This window comes from Molothrus ater, chromosome 2, assembly GCF_012460135.2.
Source record: "Molothrus ater isolate BHLD 08-10-18 breed brown headed cowbird chromosome 2, BPBGC_Mater_1.1, whole genome shotgun sequence".
Classification (NCBI taxonomy): Eukaryota; Metazoa; Chordata; class Aves; order Passeriformes; family Icteridae; genus Molothrus; species Molothrus ater.
Window position 1 is genome coordinate 25,144,098 of NC_050479.2, and position 17,961 is coordinate 25,162,058.

Consider the following 17,961-nt stretch of genomic DNA (forward strand, 5'->3'; position numbering starts at 1 on the left):
TCTGTCATACATAGGAACAGTATTTGGAGACAAAGGAGAAGTTTGTTACTATTTGCATAGCAAACTTCTTACAATTAATTGCACATTTAATTAAAAGCTCCATTCTTCATGCACACCAGGAGGATTAAATCAATATAAAAGACAATCACTACATATGACAAAGTATAACCTACTGGAACACTTATCAAACTGATTCAAAAAGTTGAATCTGGAAGTTTACTGAAGCAATCACTCTTTAACTTGAATTTTTTTCCATTTTTGAATTTCTCTGCAAAATTATCAATTCAAAGCAGCAGGATTTAATATACTTCTAAGTGTTCTAGTAATGGCAACATGTATCTCTAATTTTGTGCCAATTCTAGTTTAGGTAGGCACAATCTGTATTTGGAGATGTCCAAAGAAGCCTAACCCTCACTAGCAACTCTGCTTAAAGGGCTGCTTCACCAGCATCTAAAATCTAGATGAACCCAAAATTTGTGGTCTAGCTCCTGAACAATTCCCTCACAACATCAAAGCTGAACTGACCACACCACTTTGAGAAAGCTATTTTTAGAGAAAATACAAATTGCTTAAATTCACAAGGGCATGTCTAGGATGGGATTCATCACACTCACACATATCAAAGCCTCTTATGGCCACTGAAAGAAAGATAAAACCTCAAGGTAAATGATTCCTTGCATCCACAGCTGAGCTCCACTTTGCAATGAGATGTGCCATACAGGAACCCTACAGAGCTTCTCTTCCAGCAGCCACAGTAACATCAGCCCTACCACTAACAAGGCATCCATGCACACAGACATCCCCACTGCATTCAGGGAGACCCTACCCTGGCAGGCAATTCCACCTTGGGAGCTTCCAGAGTCCACTCCTGCTGGCAGGAGTTCAGCAGGCTCCCCTGGCCTTGCCAGCACCCTGTGAAGTGCAGGGGTGCCAGACAAGCTCACTGTCACTTTTACTGGGAATTGCTATCAGCGACAGGCTTTTTTTTTATTTGTACAGGAATGTGCAATTTTCTGTAGAAAAGCTTTTGGACCCCACATAAGAGAGCTCACCAGACCTCCGTGGAAGTTGTGTCCTTAGGACAGGCCTAAGTTTGAGTGCATTCCTTCCCCCATTCCTTCCCCCACACCAGAGCCATCCATGGCCAGAGCAGCATTGCTTCACTGCTGCACTCCTGATCTCAGCAATAAGGTACATCCAAACTACAGCTGCCAGCATACTCCTGGTATCATCAGCACTGAGCATCACCCATAGCTTCCACAGAAATCTCACCTCTGGTCCTGCCCATGGTGCATCCAACTGCTTTGTAGAATTACCCAGCGCTGCCCAGACAGACTCTTTAGAACAAACAGTTCTACCAAGAGGACAGATGTAAGAGGGAAAAAGCAGCCAGATGTGAGACCCAATCTCATTTCCATTAGCCTAAATCCCAAGGAAGCCTAACTGTTTAAACAGACTTTATACAGGATTTACCCCAGTGTAACAAAAGTGTAAGTCTGGAGCTGTATTTGTCAGATTTTTCACTTGTGTGTAATTAAAAATCTGCATTACTGCTTCATTAAATCAAGTCTTACTCAGTTTTCAAAAAGATCAGTGTATACACCTCTACAACACAGTGAGACAGTGAGAATGATCATTTATATACACTAGCATTACTCAACTGATTAACCTGGTTACAAGAATTCTGCAAGGAATATTTGATAACAGTTTATCCTGATGAAACCTACTTTAGTTCATTCTTCATCCGTAGTTCAGGGCATACTCCTAAATCACTGCCTGCAGGCACTGCAAACCCACAGCACAGCACTGGTCCTATAAACCATTGTGCTCCCCACTCCTTCCCTCCTTTGTCACTGACAGCCCAGATAATCCCCACTGCCCCCAGAGCTCAGCTGCACCCAGAGCAGCTCTGCCCCACCACCAGAGAGGCAGAAAATGAAGCAGAGGAACCTCATACAAAAATACACTATGGATGATAAAAGTCTCTTCTCTCTAACTTTTCTCCTCTTCCCCACAAGCAAGGCATGCAGCTTTATCCTCCCTCTGACAATGATCATCACAGGAAGGGACTCCACACCCATGAAACACGTGCACCTCCTTGCACACACCCCTTTCAACCCTTGCCCCTCCAAGGCTAGGGAAGTTGGGACTCACATTTGTCTCTATTTGTGCCTGTTAGCACACACAGAGACAGGGGGGTAGCCCAGACAATAAAAAAGGCCCATTCCAAGCCAAAGAAAACACAGTATCAAGCATGAGCCATTCCCAGCTGTCAGCAGCTGCCCTCATCCACATGCCTACAAAGATCTTTTTTACAGATTCAATCCAATGTTTGTGGTACCACCTGACCCCCAAACCTGGATTTTATGAAAGGCTTTCTTTGGCAGGTAGGAGTGGTAGGAGCCATTACCCATGGGTCTAGGCTATAAAAACCTTTTAAGAAACAAGAAGGTGCCTGGGATCTCACCTCTAATAAAAATATGAGCAGACAGCAAGATGAGGAGTGCAGTAAAGTTATGTTTAGACCAAAGTGAATATTGACAGCAGGGACACAAGCTGACAGGCAGCACAGTGAATACCTGGCTCAGCAGAGACCAACTCTGGCTCTTTATGGGAAACTAATAATGCACATGGCCTTGTAAGGTGGAGGTGGGAAGTGCAGACTTTTGAGCAACCCTTACCTGCCAACTGGCTTATACTCTGATATGACACCACCATATCCTTTCATCAAAGCCACCCACATCCAGACAGGTAGCACTCTTTTTCTGCCTCAGGGGAGTGTTTATCCTAGAAGTAATGCAAAAACCACAGGCTCAAAGGCAGCCAGCTGACAGGGAGTGAAGAAAGCCTGCAGGCACCTCTCCATTACAGGGCTCCAGTGCCATTCCTTATCCTGAGGCAAGGTTAGAAACTACCAGACACTTAGCACTTGCTCACATGACAAACATGTATACATGACAGTAGTAGCAGGTGTTAGTCTTTCCTCTTGTTTTAAACACACATTTACTCACGACTCCCAAGTGCCCCCAGCCAGGGAGACACCTAAGTGTACACAAGGTATTTCATCTCCTAAAAGAAACAATCAGCCAAGTTGCCACTGCCCTGCAGCATCACCCCAAAACAGCCAAGCATGCCACCAATCCACTGCATGCCTCAACAGGATGCTGCTCTGCAGCAGATCTTCAATTGGATGCACCCCTCTCTTTCTGTGACAGTTTAAGGGGAGTTAATAACCACCTCTCTCTTTACTATCCCATGCTTTGAAATACTGCAATTACTCAGTTCCTGATGCCTTCAACTGCCCTAGAAGAGGGAGGATCCACCAGCAAGATCACATGGGTGGCTCCTGCAAGGCAGTTAGCAGTATGAACAAGCAGAAAGACTTCTCAGTCCAATGACTGCACGACTACAAAGACTGGCAGCACACTGCACAATGGCAGGCACGAGCAGTGCCCCAGAGCCTTGGCCATGCCAGCTCTCACAGTCACACTGCTACAGGTGCTTTATCCAAGGCCCACTGGAACACCACAGCAGCTGCAGCCCCATGCTCCACCATTCCCTTGCCATGCCAGGACAGCCAATAAGCCAGGTGACCCAGCAATGGTTAAGGAGCTACCATCTGCTTTTGGCAGGTCCCAATAACCTGGTAGGAACACAGACATACAAAAACCTCTTCCAGCTCAAAGTAGCATCTACCTGCTGGAAACACTATGGGGTACCCAGGGAAGCTGACAAAATCTCCCCATCAGCAGAGAGATGATCTGCCAGACTAAGGTGTTCATTAGGTTATCATGCGCTGGTCTAAGCCAGCTGCACTGCACAGAACTGCCTGAACACTCAGGAACTCCACAGGACAAAAATGGTAACACAGCAGGGAGATAAAAAATTATTAGCCAGCTCTCATCATACCCTCTACAGGAATATAAGCCACAGCTCTATCTAGATACATCTCCAAAAACAGCTGATCGTGACTGCAATACAAGTAACTACAACAGACGCAAATCAGAGACAGAGGGAATTCATTAATTAAAAGTGCAATTAACTACGAGTCACAACTAACTGCAGCTCAAGAAGGTATTTAAATGAATGGTTATGTACTGTGCTCAGTAAAGACAATTTTCTAAATGTGAGTCAAAGAGCAGCCCCACAGAGCACCACCAAACCCTTTCCATCCACTGCATTTGGGAACCGCAGGGACCTGCACGGCGTGGGGAAATCTGGGAAAGGCATGGGGAAAACTGGGAAAGGCGTGGGGAAAACTGGGAAAGGCGTGGGGAAAACTGGGAAAGGCGTGGGGAAATCTGGGAAAGGCGTGGGGAAATCTGGGAAAGGCGTGGGGAAAACTGGGAAAGGCGTGGGGAAAGCCATGCACAGCTCAGCAGGAAGGGGCTGCTCCTTACCTGAGCTGTATCTGCCACGCAAACAAAACATTCTGAATTGATCTGACGAACAGCTCTTCAGGAAATCCTAAACTCCATGCACAAAAGGACAGCTTTAGTATGATATCAGTTTCTTCAGGAGCTCTTCCACCCCTTGGCTTTTCAAACTAACATGAAAAATAATGCATCTTTGCAATTTAAGACAGGCATAAAATCTTTAAACTCTAACACTGCTTTAAAACCTAAACTAAATAAATTCAATTCCATGTAAGACAGATGTGCATACATATATACAAGATATAAATACACACACAATGTCCAATATAAGATAGTGAAAATTACTTTGCAAGTACAATCAAACATACACTTTAAAAACACCTTTGCAAAGAAAACCCAAAATGAAATTATCAGACTAAGATTGGGATACAATCTTACACAGAGGAAAGCTCCTGAGTTTTGCAAACTTTACAAAAAAAAAAAAAAAAAGATTTCTTGAAAAAGAAAATAAGTGTGCTTTTTCTGCAGGACTAGAATATGAAGAAACACAGAGAGTGAACAAAGATAAATCCCAGCACTATAAAAAGAGTTATCTGTGTTAATTATGAAGCCTAATAAACTCCACTCAAATATTAGTCTAGCTTTACAAATAATTTACTCCAGTAAACAGTAAACTACTAGTATTATTACTAGTACAATTAACATATATTAACAGTATAATGAACTATTTAAATGTTTGGAAGGTACACTAATAAAACATTCAATCACTTCCAACCTTGCTCTCAGCAAGGCTGGGCACTGTGGTAGATTGACTGTGACTATTGCACTTCTGCTTTTTTTTTTTTTTAATTTGCAAACTGGTGAGGATCATTAAAGCACCACAAAAATCAAAAATAGTAAGAAGACAGTACAAGTGAGAAAATATGGAAAGTGTTATTTGCTTAAACCTCACATTTTGAAATAGTCTTCTGATACAAGACCAAACCAGCCTGAACAGTGGAAAAGCATCAGCAATGTGCTGTCTCTCAAGTGAAAATAGAAATAATTGAGGCAATCACAATCAAGAAACAGTGGTATTGATTGTTTTGGTGGGTGTTTGTTTGTTGTGGGTTTTTAAAATAAACTGGATATAAATGAGTACCCCATATGCCCAGCAGCTTTACACTAATATACAGAGGTAGAACAATATGAGTACAGTACAGAAATAAATTCAAATTTGGTAAAGGACCATCCAAACTAGAAAAAACAATTCTGAATTTCCTTTAAAACAGAGAACAGATGAAGAATCACCACTCTTTGAAAGCAGCTTGCTTGGCCCTGTGTTATCACAATCTCTTTGATTTTCAGGGTCAGAATTAAATTTTTTAAATTAATTAATTTTAAATTAATTTATTTTTTTAATTAGCTATGAAAAAAAGGAAATAAAAAACTGGAGTAGGATACAAGGGGAGGTAAACAGGGCAGCTGGATGCAGAGAATGCTGGGCTGCTGTGCCCAGGTGACAGCCTGGGATGCAGATGGCAACCTGCTGGACCAAGGGAAGATCCTGGACAGACCTGCCCTCTTTGGGCACAGGCATAAAACCTTCCATGTAGGGCTTAACTTTCAAGGTGTAAGGCAGCTGCACAGGAAAAAATCGTTTCACTGGATTGAAAACCACTTCTCAGGAAAGATTAATACTTGTTACCCATGTGTAAGGGCAGACATGAAAAGCAGGGACCTACAAGGAAAGAGAGACAGGCCAGAAACACTTGTTTCCTCAACACAAGCTGTGCCATCATGGGGGACATGGAGAGGAACATTTTTATATGCTGCTTTTAACTCCATGCACTGAATTTGTGGTCATTTCTCCACCCTGTCCTCAACATCTGCTGAGACATGAGATTTCTGTAAAAATTGTGAGCTCCAGGAAAACAGGGCTTAACTGTCCCCAGACAGCATCAGAAGACTTAGGAATAAAGCAGCTAATATTGAACTTCATTTTAAAGGGATTTTAATTAATTTTTTCCAAGAGGGCAAAGGGGAACACATATGCCAAAGCAGTTTCCCAAGCTTTGTCTAAAGGAAGGAAATCACCCTATGCCAGCAGTAGGCATCAGCCATCCTGGGAGCCACCCCAGCACAGCTGGAGCACACACAGCTGGCAGAGAAACCCTGCTCTGGGCCACACCAAAGACCTGGGGACACAGTGAAATATCACACAGTCACGTGGCTCGTGGGTATCAAAAGGCAAAGCTTCTGTGCCTCAGCAAGGTCACCATATAAAAGGTAATGGGAGAGACTGCTGCAACAGCGTGGTTCAGGATCCTCAGCAACTTCCTGACAAAACAATGACACTATGTCCCATTTCACCTAAAGAAGGACTAAGAAAAACATCCATTCTTTTCTGTGTCCATGCTTTTTCAAAGCATTATTAAGGATAGACTGATGAGAACCCATCACTACAGAACAGAATCATTCAAGTTGGAAAAGACCCCTGAGACTGTCAAGTCCAGCCACATATGTACAGTGCAGGATTCTGGTACTGGGCACAAACACTCTCAGCTCAGCAAGATCCATTGCTATAAGCAAACCATGAATCTGAACAGGTATCTCCAGATCCACATAAACAGATACATCAGTACTAGAGAAACACTGCAGCACAAGCCCACACTCCAAAGCTTTCTCAAAAGAGGGCTGTGATTAATATTTACATATTACAAACCTAAAAAATTGCTTCAATTCAAACAAAGAAATTACCTTAATTGTTATGTAGTTTTTTAATGACTTTGACATTTTTTCTTCACTTCCTTTAACATGCAAGTGCCCTATAGTAAAAAAAAAAACCTGAATTAATCAGGATAAACAAGCGTGCTTCTGAATAGGGAGCAAATGAGAAAGACTGCACTGAGACACTGGAAATGTTGGAGGCAGCATATGCTATGATGGATACATGCCAAACATTTCAATGTAATAGGGAACACGTTTCAAAAGCTTTGCCTACAGTCCTGCACATGTCTCCATTCTCAAAACTTCCACTGGGTGGATTTTAAAACACAGTCATTTAAAACATTAAAAAAAAAAAAACAACCACCCACCACCACCATGAGTCCCCCTGCTCAGAATTGACAATAAACTGATAAAAAAAAGCAAGGAAATAGTTTCAGGCTTCACAAGTACTTTATCTGTTACTCTTGATTTTTCAGAAGTATTTTAAGAAATATTTTCCAGTGATCTAGCATTAAAAAATCCTTAAAAGTTCATCTTCTGTACTTATTACTCGCTGATGGCTGTTAACATTATTTTTTTACCCCAAAGTTTTAAAGCACTGGTTCAAAATATCTTAAATGCAAAATGAATTTTCTACAGATTCTCAACTTCTCCAGACTTGTGAGACTGAGAAAAAGCAGGGTGAGGGAGTGATGCAGCTACAATATCTAATTTGAATTAGTTTGTTTTGAAGTGTGACCTCTGAGCACTGCTAGAACATTGAAGAGTCACACAGATCACTGCTTTGCAGGGCTGAAGCACAGGAAAAAGGTAGTAACACTGCATTTAAAAGAGTATGTAGAGCTTGGCTTTAGGACTGAAAGCTCTGTCGAAGAAAGACAGGAGAAGTATAGCCTGAGGCTGCCTGCTTAGAGGTCTCATCCATGTGAGCCATGGCAGCATCACTGCTGGAAAACACCAATTATTCACAGCACCAGAGAGATGGCAAACATGCTGCCACTGAAAGACTACTCAGCATAATTTCAGAAATGCTATTAAAAGCCTTAAGAGACTTCTTCTAATGAAAGAGTAATTCTGTAAGTTACCAACCACCCACAACTAACATGAGATTTTAGGCACTTCTGTGACCTGCAGCATCTAGCACTTATTCATACTTTGAGGCAGATTTTTAAGCATAAGTTTCTCTTGCTCTGTAATACCCTACCAGTACTGCATTCTTTCACATTTGGCAGCCCAGGGCTACCAGTGCCTCAGAGTGCAAGGACAACATACGATCATGCTCCTGCTTTTATGAGTGGTGACAGAAGTGGCATTTCTTGCTCAGCAACCCATGCAGCTGTCTGCATTTTGTGCTACTTGCTACACAGAGCTGCTTTGCAGCCTTGCCTGAAACCCTCTTGCTTCCACAAGTAGATAAAATCCCCATTACACTCATCTGGATATGAAAACAACAAGCTCAGGCCTGATAACTGGACCTGAAAAGCTCATTGTTTCACTCCTCAGCTATTTCTGATAATGATGCAAAGCAACAGGAACTCACCATGTGAAGTCCTATCCTGACCTACTCAAAATTTCATTTTGTACAACATACTCTATGGAGAGTAGGAATGAATCAAAAAATCCATGGGTGCAGAACCAGTTAGAGCAGCTACCCATGACAAAAAACCTTGCTTTCACTGTCTGTCCTGTCTGCCAGCAGGTGAGGCCACTTTCACCAGTGCATCATTAAACCTGGGACACTCAATAAGCATATTCAGGCTGTCAGACACAACTGGACACCTGCAGCTCTTGGGACTCAAGTAAAACCCACAGCCAAAATTCTCCTGGGAGAAGGGGAAGAGCCTGGCTAAGATTACTTTCTCTCTTTTGCAAAGGTGCCTAAATACTGACTTAATTAACTTCAGGCAAACAAGTTTAAAATAGTTGGACTGTGTTTTCCTAAAAATGTACCAGTACCATCTGAATTTGAATTAATATTCCTCTTCCAAGAGTTTCAGTACTTAGAATGATTTCATTCAAGAACACAAAATACAAGGATTTTCATACTTTGATTTGGCGCTCTTCCCAGAGTACAAGTAGTCTAAAAATAAAGTCCTTATAAGATTTATCCCCAGTGCAGGGATTTTCTTCCTCTAATGGGGACTGCTCCTCCAATTCTGAGCTGCTAAAATTCTGAAGTCTGTTAGCAGAATAAATTGTTTCTGAAGCTGATTCATTTGCCCTAAATAATTCACACCATGATCCTCCAGCAACTCTTTCTGACTTAATGAATGTAATCTGTCAGCTCCTAGAGAACTTCACTGTAAAAATTGCCCTTGGAATTAAGTTCTCCTTATTTTTTTTTTAATTGACTCTTCTTTATTTAGCTGGTATCAAAAAATATTTCTCCTACAGATTCAGTTCCAAGTTTGAAAAGCCAGATTCACTGGTTTGTCAACAGAAGGCTCCCCTTGGCAGTAACCAGTGCATCTCAGTGGAAGTGCAGTGGATTCCACAGCACCCTGGGAACAAAGCACACCCTGGAGGATGTACCAGCCTCTGGACAATTGCTATTGATTTACAACAGGCTCTACACTGGGAACTGAAACTAGAATTCAATATTCATCCCGTACAGTACAAATATATAAAAATGAAAGCTCATGTAATTCCCAGAGTGCACCACAGGCTTAACTCTGCCACTCTTCTATTCACAGAACCAGCTTCAAGAGTTCATAGAGACATCCTGCCCAAAATACTAATCAGCAAGAGAGGCTGCAGACTTGAATCTGACTTTCTGTTGACTTCAGCTGTCCATCCAGAACCAGCACGACAGCAACAGGAAGAACAAATGCCAAGGCTTCCATCAATGGGAACAGCGCTGGAGCCATCAGTGACGTAGTTCAAAGCACTGTACAGCACAAACTTCACTGAATGAAGCTCCTTTATGCAGAGGGAGCAAGGAGCAGTCCTACACAATGCCAGGCAGTGTAATGTGTTCTCACAGCATGAAATGCCAAACTTAAAAATCCCAAATTATTGTATTTGCACAGGCCTCTCAAGTGATCAATATTTTACTTACCAGAATGCAGAAAGTAATTCCCCCACTGCTCACACTGATGATACACCTCACACTGTGCAATTTCATTTTCATGATGAGGAAATGCAAGATCTATTCCCCCAGTATGGATGTCCAGCTGCTTTCCAAACACTGCACTGTAACAATATTTTCCTGATCAGTAAGCAAACACCACAAAAGCTTTTTGTAAAAAGAAATGCAAATAAAAATAAGATGAAGCAACATATATTTAAGTGTACAACTTAGTAACTGCAGTTTTAAAACAAGATTTTACACATACCTTGGATACCAAAACTGCAGCAGAACTTGTACAGACAGGACCCCATATCTGTTCACAATTACTTCTCCTTACTAGAAGCAATTCCTTAAAGGACAGCAAATAGGATGTCTCCTTTCCTTGTTCTGCTACAGTTTCATCATCAGACAGGTGCCTTTATGTGCAAACCTAACAAGTTACATCTATAAATTTGGTATTACTCTTCCTTATCTTGTACCTTTTCTGTAAGAATTCAAACAATAGTGTGCGCAGTCAGGTCAAGCTGGGCAGGTTAGCAACTTTATTTTGCCTGTTAAACAAAGTTTACACTTACAGCCTCACAGGGATGTGAGTCAACCTTAATTGCTCAGAAACCAGGAGTGCTCAAGCAGGAAAGATGCAAGGCCCACAGACAAACACACAGGCCTCCCATATGTCACCTTAACAAGGTGATCCTGGTAGCTGACTAAACATTAATACTTTGGTCCTTTTTTGAGACAAAACACGCTGCTAACACTGTGCCACATGATGGCTTTGCAGAAGCTGTTGGGGCACAGGAGGAAAAGACAAGGAGGAGAAGAGACAAGGAAGAAAGAGCAGCTGTCACCATTTCCCAAGTTCATCCTTCTCTGCTCCTGCCTGCTTCAAAACCAGCTAAAGCACAAATCTTCCCAGGACTGACCCTCACCTCCCCTTGTGCCACCTTGTACAGAGGAGCAATTCCTGTTTCCTCCAGCAAAACCATTAAGAGCTGGAGAGAGGTGACAGATGGATCTGCCAAATGCACAGGGACAGGAGGAGCCACTCACCTACCACAAGGGAAAATGAGAAGAGAATGACAGACCTGAGGGGATCAAAGCAGGGGATTCCCTCTCCAGGGCTGCTCTAGAGACCAGAGACTCCTCATTCACAGACTTATCAAAATTAATTCACCTAACATAGTTAAAGTGCTTTGAGATATTTGGCAAAACAGACAACTAAGTATTGCTTAAAAATGGGCCTTCAGCAGCTGACTGGGACAACAAATTGTTTTAGGTCACTTACCAAAGTAAGCTCTCCATTTTTCACAGTCCAAGATTACTACAATCATGCTCTCCATGGGTCTTTTATTTATATGGCAAGAGCCTCATCCAGCCTCAGCAAAATACATTTTTAGAGAAAGAAATGCAGACTATAAACAGCACTGCATTAGCAGACAAGCCATGTTGTAACTGGCATTTCTTATCTGTGCACTTCTGTCAGAGGTTGTACATCAAACACAGCATGATTTTGTGCACTTTGATTGCTTTAAGAGCTGCCTCACTATGCTGAAACTATTTACAGACACAAAATCACCCTTATAAACACTTTTCACAAGCAGGTGGAAAAGACTAACAATCCCAGGTGCACCAGAAAAGCATATAAAAGAAAAACCTAAGGCAGCTGGTTCCATCTTCTTTCAGCTGTAGCTGAAAACTTAAGCTGAACAAGGTCAGATCTAAACTATTTCTTATTAGCTTCCAAAAAAAGATCTGAGACTAATGCAAAACTAAGTACACTATCAATCTTCAAGGAGAGAAGACCTTTTTCTCCTGTGGTGAAAATGAAACTTTAAATTAAGAGCAAATTACATCAAACCAAGTGCCAGCAAAACGCTACTCAGCAAGAATGCTGAATAACACTTTGATTATGAGCATGAACATCCACAGCTGCTGTTAAGATAAGGCCAGCAAGATCTCATAGATCAAGCTGTAATCCCACACCCTGTCCTCCTGACACCTATATCCTGAACTAGGACTGATGGAGACTGCTAGAAGTGGAAGGGAAGTGAATGGAAGAGGTACCATAACTTTCACCACACCTTTGGTTACTCAGCTCAAGTCCACAGACTGCTAATGGGCTGTGTGATCCCGTGTGCCATATTTTAAGCACCAAGTCTGACTCTAGAGAAGGTGCCAAAACATCGAGGCAGCTGTGACAGTAAGGTGAAGCAGAGTTTATCTGGGCCACCTGTGACATCCCAAGTTCTATAAAATGGTCACATTAAAACCAGTGCTACCTACTGTCAGAAAACAATTTCAGTACTGCTGCTACCATTGTACTGTGACTGAAAATGAAAAATAGCATTAGATTTATCAAAATCCAAGAAATCTGACCTTGATATTGTGGAACATTCGATGTGCCATCCAGGTCGTCCTTTTCCCCAGGGAGAATTCCAAGATAGCTCTTGAGGCTTGGCAGCCTTCCACAGGGCAAAATCTTTACCATGTCGTTTGTCAGAATCAGCTGGCAAGAATAAGTGATTTGTTAATGGGATATGTCTCAAAGAAAAAAAATGACCAATGAAAGCAAGAGGAAATGTGTATTTAGTGAACTACTCTGATTTTAATCCCCTTCAATCAACTTCTTTTCACTACAACTTCCCTCTCTTCCCCCTCACACAGGGGAAAATTGAAATATTGAAATATTGGAATATTGAAATAGATTTTGACAAGCTACAAAGATGGATTCAAGATTCCTTAATATATCCTACCCTATCAGTCCTTTTATCCTTCCCTGGTTGCCTTATTTTTCATTCATTTAGTTACATATCAGCCAGTTTCCCCAGGACAAATTGACTGCACTATAGCAGAAAAGGTAATAAAACCAAACCAAACCAAACCACACAAACAAACAAACATAAACCCCCACAATTTTTTCTCTGGGACACAATTACTTTGTGTTTTAGATTTTATAAAACAAAGAAGTGCACAGAGGTAAGAATCAAAACTATTCTTGGACAGTAGCAATTTATCACTACTGTTTTCAGCAATGGGTTTTCTACAAAGGTTTCCTCACAGCTATGTTTGTTCCTTCCTTCACTACATTGCCAAAGATGCAGTCCTTTTTGCTACAATACTGCAGGACTGTTCATATCTGCTGACTCCTAACCTCCAGTCAAACACACAGCAACCCCTGTCAGGAGCCACAGAACAGGGCTCTGGACTCTGGACTTTATTTCTGACAAATACATGGCTTCACTTTTAGAATCATACAACTCAAAATTCCTAAGAACTAAAGATACAGAAATATAACCCTAGTTTTGTCCACTGAATCTTCACCTGGGCTCTTTCACTAGATCCCTAGTTCTGAGTGACCAGGATCTGCTGACTCCAACCCTCTTCTGCCCTTTTTTGAGTGTACTGCTATAAAAGAGCACACTTCAACATCTCAGTTTTAAGCAAAACAAGTGTCAAAATCTTTAGAAATAAGAATGCACTCAGCTGTGACTAGAGGGGAAGCAGGGTAAAACACATAGTCAGTCACATCTGAGGCTGGAAGGCACATCTGAGGACAGCCTAATCCAACCCCCTGCTCAGAGCAGGAGCAGCTGCAGCAGGCTGCCCAGGATGGTGTCCAGTTAGGCTCTGACTGAGGATGGAGACTCCACAGCCTCTCTGAGCAACATGGTTTGTGTTAACCATCCTCAGGGTAAAAAGGATTTTTCTTGGCTTTAAATAAAGTTTCCCATGTTTCAAGTTGTGATCAGTGCCTCTTGTCCCATCACCAAGCACCACAGAGAAAAGCCTGGCTCCATCTGCTCTACTCCATTGGTATGAGTACACATGGGTAGGATTCCCCTGAGCCTTCTCTTCTCCAGGCTCAGTGGTCCAGCTCTGTCTGCTTTTCCTCACATGAAAGATGCTCCAGTATTTGGAGATGAAAGATGCTCCTCATCATTACTGTGACCCCTTGCTGGCTTTCTCCACTGCTGTTCTGGGGAGCCCAGCACTCCAGGCAGTCTCACCAGTGCTGAGCAGAGAAGGACCACCTCCACTGAGCTGCTGGCAATGCTCCTCCTCCCTGTGCAGCCCAGGAGGAGCTGGCTCTCTGCACTCAGTAATTACCTCTAAGTAACTGTTGACAAGATGCATTCCCTCTGTGCGCCGTAACGCTGAAACAACTCCAGAGCAGAGCTGTGAGAAGTTCTGGCTGCACCTGAGCATCAGCCCCCAAGGCATTTTCAGTAATTACAAACAGATTTTTTTTTAATGATGAAATACTGTTTACTTTAGTTTGCAAAAGGATGTAGAAGACCTGAATCAAATTCTCTGATGCAGAAACCTGATCAGACCCTTACTACCCTGCTAAACAGAGGTTCAGCAATCCTGCAAAGCAGGAACTGGAGCAAAATCTCCACAGCCCAGGGTACAGGCCTGCTCTAGCACAGCCTGTGAAGAGATTGCTCGCCCTCACACAGAGGATGCTTAGCCCAGTGACAAGTAATGAAGGAAGCAATTAATCTAGTTAACTTCAGAGTAGTGCAACTGCCCCAACAAGAACATGGTAGGTGAGGTTTCCCTGTGTTTTCCCTTGAGTACCTCACTGCTGGTTACTGCAACAGCAAGAACACCACCTCAGTGTGAAGTTTCTATGTACCACTGCCAAGTATTTAATTAAAATTGCTTAAGAATCCTAATTGTTCTAAGGTACCAGAACAAAGGTATAGAGGGAAGGACAAAAGGAAGAAGAAAACCCAATTTTCCTCCTGCACTGGCAACAGTGAGTGCCTCAAAAAATAACTATGAAAGCACTGTAATCCTAATTAACCAGAAACTTAGCTAGACACAATGGGTTAGAAAACTGTTTCAGACTGTTGAATGAAAGTTTGCACATAGATGCAAAATGCATTCAAACAATGCATTAACACAAACAAGCTCATGCCACGAACTTACCTGCTTCATCTTGGGTATCAGGGTTAATAGCAGTTAACACTCCGTATCTTTTTCCCCAGGAATTAACATCAAAATAAACATTGCCTAATACAAAAGAAATGTTTAGTTGAATAACAAAGATGGAGCACATTGATGAGAACTTGATAACATTTCACTGAAAGCAAAACAAAGCGCTCTTCCACTCCCATTTGAAATTCTGATTTAGAAATTTAGAAATATGGCAAAAGTAGTAGCAGATGTTCCCATGTTATCCAGTTTTTCAGTAGCTTCTGTGCACATACTCATTCTGCCCAAAGCATAACTTTGAATTCTGGGGATCTCCCAGGCTCTTCCTTGCCCATGCACAACCAGCAATCCCCTCCCCTACTGCAACTCAAGCTACACCTAGTCCAGTTACAATGCACTTGAATTCTTCTACAACCACCAGCTCTGCTAAAAAAAGAAACCCACACATTTTGCTTTGCAGACACATCTTCTACAGCACATAGGAGATACACAGCTCCTCTTCAGAGGTTCCCCCAGCTTTCTTAGAGAAACCAGGCCAGGCCTTCCCCAAGGAGTTTAGACAGCAGTTTATTACAGTAAACAATTATAATAAATAATGAGCTACATTTAATTTAGAAATTGAGTAATAGTTGTTCTGCCCACTCATGTCATCACAAACAATTCACTCACACCCTGTTAAGCAACAGAAGGAAAGCCTGGCACAAGGTATCTCATCTGATTCCAAAACAGGATTACTAAGAGCAGTGACTTCCTATTCATGTGCTGAACAAGGAGTTGCCTTGCTCAAAGTCTTACCTTGCGAGGTTGCATAAGCTTGTCCACTGGAAATTATTGTTTTTATAAAGGAAATTATTTGAGGAATATTGTCAGTCACCCTCATATATACTGTAGGAGGAAGGACCTTAAAGAAAGATTAACATTGCATTAACACACTGCCAATGAGTTCCTTCATTCTAGGAAACAAAATAAAAGAACGTTCTTCTCAATTGTATCTTTAAAAAAAGTTGCAAGTATCATAAAAAATTCATAAGTAGTATTTAAGATAATACACACAGAGGGGTGGCAAAGATAAACCCTGATTTTCCCAGTGGCTCATTCTCTGCCTCTGACAGGGAGACAAGAAGCAAAGTCACTTGAAATCAATGAAAGAAGATTTCATGTTTCCTGTGCTTTCAATCAGGCTGTTTCTGCATTATAGTAGTATCTGTGAATCAAGGATCTACTGAATATGGAAAAAAACTGTTACAAAGTTTCATTTGCTCATTCCAAAGCTCAGGATTGCTTCTCCCCACATCTCCTTACTCAAAAGGTGTGCAAAATCATTCCAGAAGAATGAAAAGTAAATCAGCACTCAGTTTCCAAGCAACAAATTTATTTTTTCAGATCAAACTCTCAAAACCAGATTCTTTACCAAAATAATTTCTTAGAAAATACTCTTAAATTTAGAATCTTGAGTGTTTGTACCTTTAAGGCAGCCATATCTTGTTTAAAGTCTTCTTCATAAATACGAGCAAGAGCTACTGGCGATATATTCATCTGAAAAAAAGAGAAGCAGATTGGCAAATCATAACTCAGAGTAATGATATAAAATATGGCAATCTTTTCTCAGACAGCTAATAGCTAATTGGAAGACTTAGAGAGGCCCCAAGGTAGAGTCAGAAAGGCTTATTAATCTAACATTGACAGAGAGGAGATATAAATTATAAATAACTTAGAAGTAGTATTTCATTTATGCTTCTTAATTTACAAAATATTAATATATCTCTTTTAAGAGAAAGCAACCAAAGACTAAAATAATAAACTCCTTCCCTCTCTTATTATTTTCCTCTTGAGAGGGTCTTTCATTTCCAGTGACAAAATATACTACCATACACAGGACATAAAAACCATTCAACTTACTGACAGGAAACACCAATACCACCTATGTGTCAGAAAGACAGATCAGAGACTTGCAGGATGAGACAAGATATTCATTTTCAGTGATTAAGAAAAATAAGCTATTTCAGCAGATCATGGGTACTCATAGATCTCAATACTGAAAGCCAGTTCCACGCTTCGCCAAGTCCAGCATTTCTCAAGCACCTTCTCTACACTTCTCATTCATGGGACATGAACAGGTTCCTCTTGCAGAGGGGATGAGAAAATGCAACCCAAAAGGAAAGGAACTTGCACCTGGTAAGGTACTTGTTCTCAAATACTCAGAAGAGACCAGGGATTGAAAGATGCATGACAGCAGAACCTGCCCTAGCAAGCAAAAGCATGGTATCAAAGTGTTTCAAATGCATGCTTTTACATCTTCTCTGAGAACAAACTACTGGGGAGAAGACAACATACTGTCAGTCTCCACCTTGCAGGTAACTGAATCATTAACAGTATCAATCTCATTTCATCACTTCCAATTCACTACTAGAGCATCTCTATGGGTTCTGATTTTGAGAGAGCAGGTGGGTACCACTGTTTGTACAAACTCCTGGACAAAGCAGGTTCTGGTGAAGACAATGTTCATGCAGCAATGAAATGAGGACAATGCTCAGCACCAAAAATCAAAGACAAGCTTCTGCCTACAGATCAGTGACTGGATTCACCTCTCTAGACAGCTTAGCTGCTGCTTTGATCAAGAAAGAAACAAAGGTGCCTCCAGAAAGGAGATGGTGAATTTCCTCCCATGTTCAACGCACAAAGAGACTCATCTCTCTCTCAAAGGGCCACTGATGGCATACAGCACGTTCATCATCAACTAGTACCCAACTCTGAGGTTTCCTCAAGATGAACCCCACCAGAGAATGATGAACAAGCTCAGACATGTTGATTTACCACTGTAATGCTTCAGGTTCCAACAACAAAAGCAGGCTACTGAGGTAGAGA

At 41.6% G+C, this 17,961-nt stretch overlaps 1 protein-coding gene across 1 annotated transcript in view; it reads right to left on the reverse strand.

Moving 5' to 3' along the window:
- Positions 1 to 17,961, reverse strand: part of CARS2 (cysteinyl-tRNA synthetase 2, mitochondrial) — a 35,098-nt gene that overhangs the window by 10,818 nt on the left and 6,319 nt on the right. Inside the window, exons 4-10 of the mRNA XM_036380384.1 lie at positions 16,561 to 16,632; positions 15,892 to 15,997; positions 15,091 to 15,174; positions 12,532 to 12,661; positions 10,144 to 10,277; positions 7,116 to 7,183; positions 4,401 to 4,467 (exon numbers count right to left, since the gene is read on the reverse strand). Of these exons, the coding sequence (XP_036236277.1) occupies positions 4,401 to 4,467; positions 7,116 to 7,183; positions 10,144 to 10,277; positions 12,532 to 12,661; positions 15,091 to 15,174; positions 15,892 to 15,997; positions 16,561 to 16,632 (661 nt within the window). The remainder of the gene's footprint in view (positions 1 to 4,400; positions 4,468 to 7,115; positions 7,184 to 10,143; positions 10,278 to 12,531; positions 12,662 to 15,090; positions 15,175 to 15,891; positions 15,998 to 16,560; positions 16,633 to 17,961) is intronic.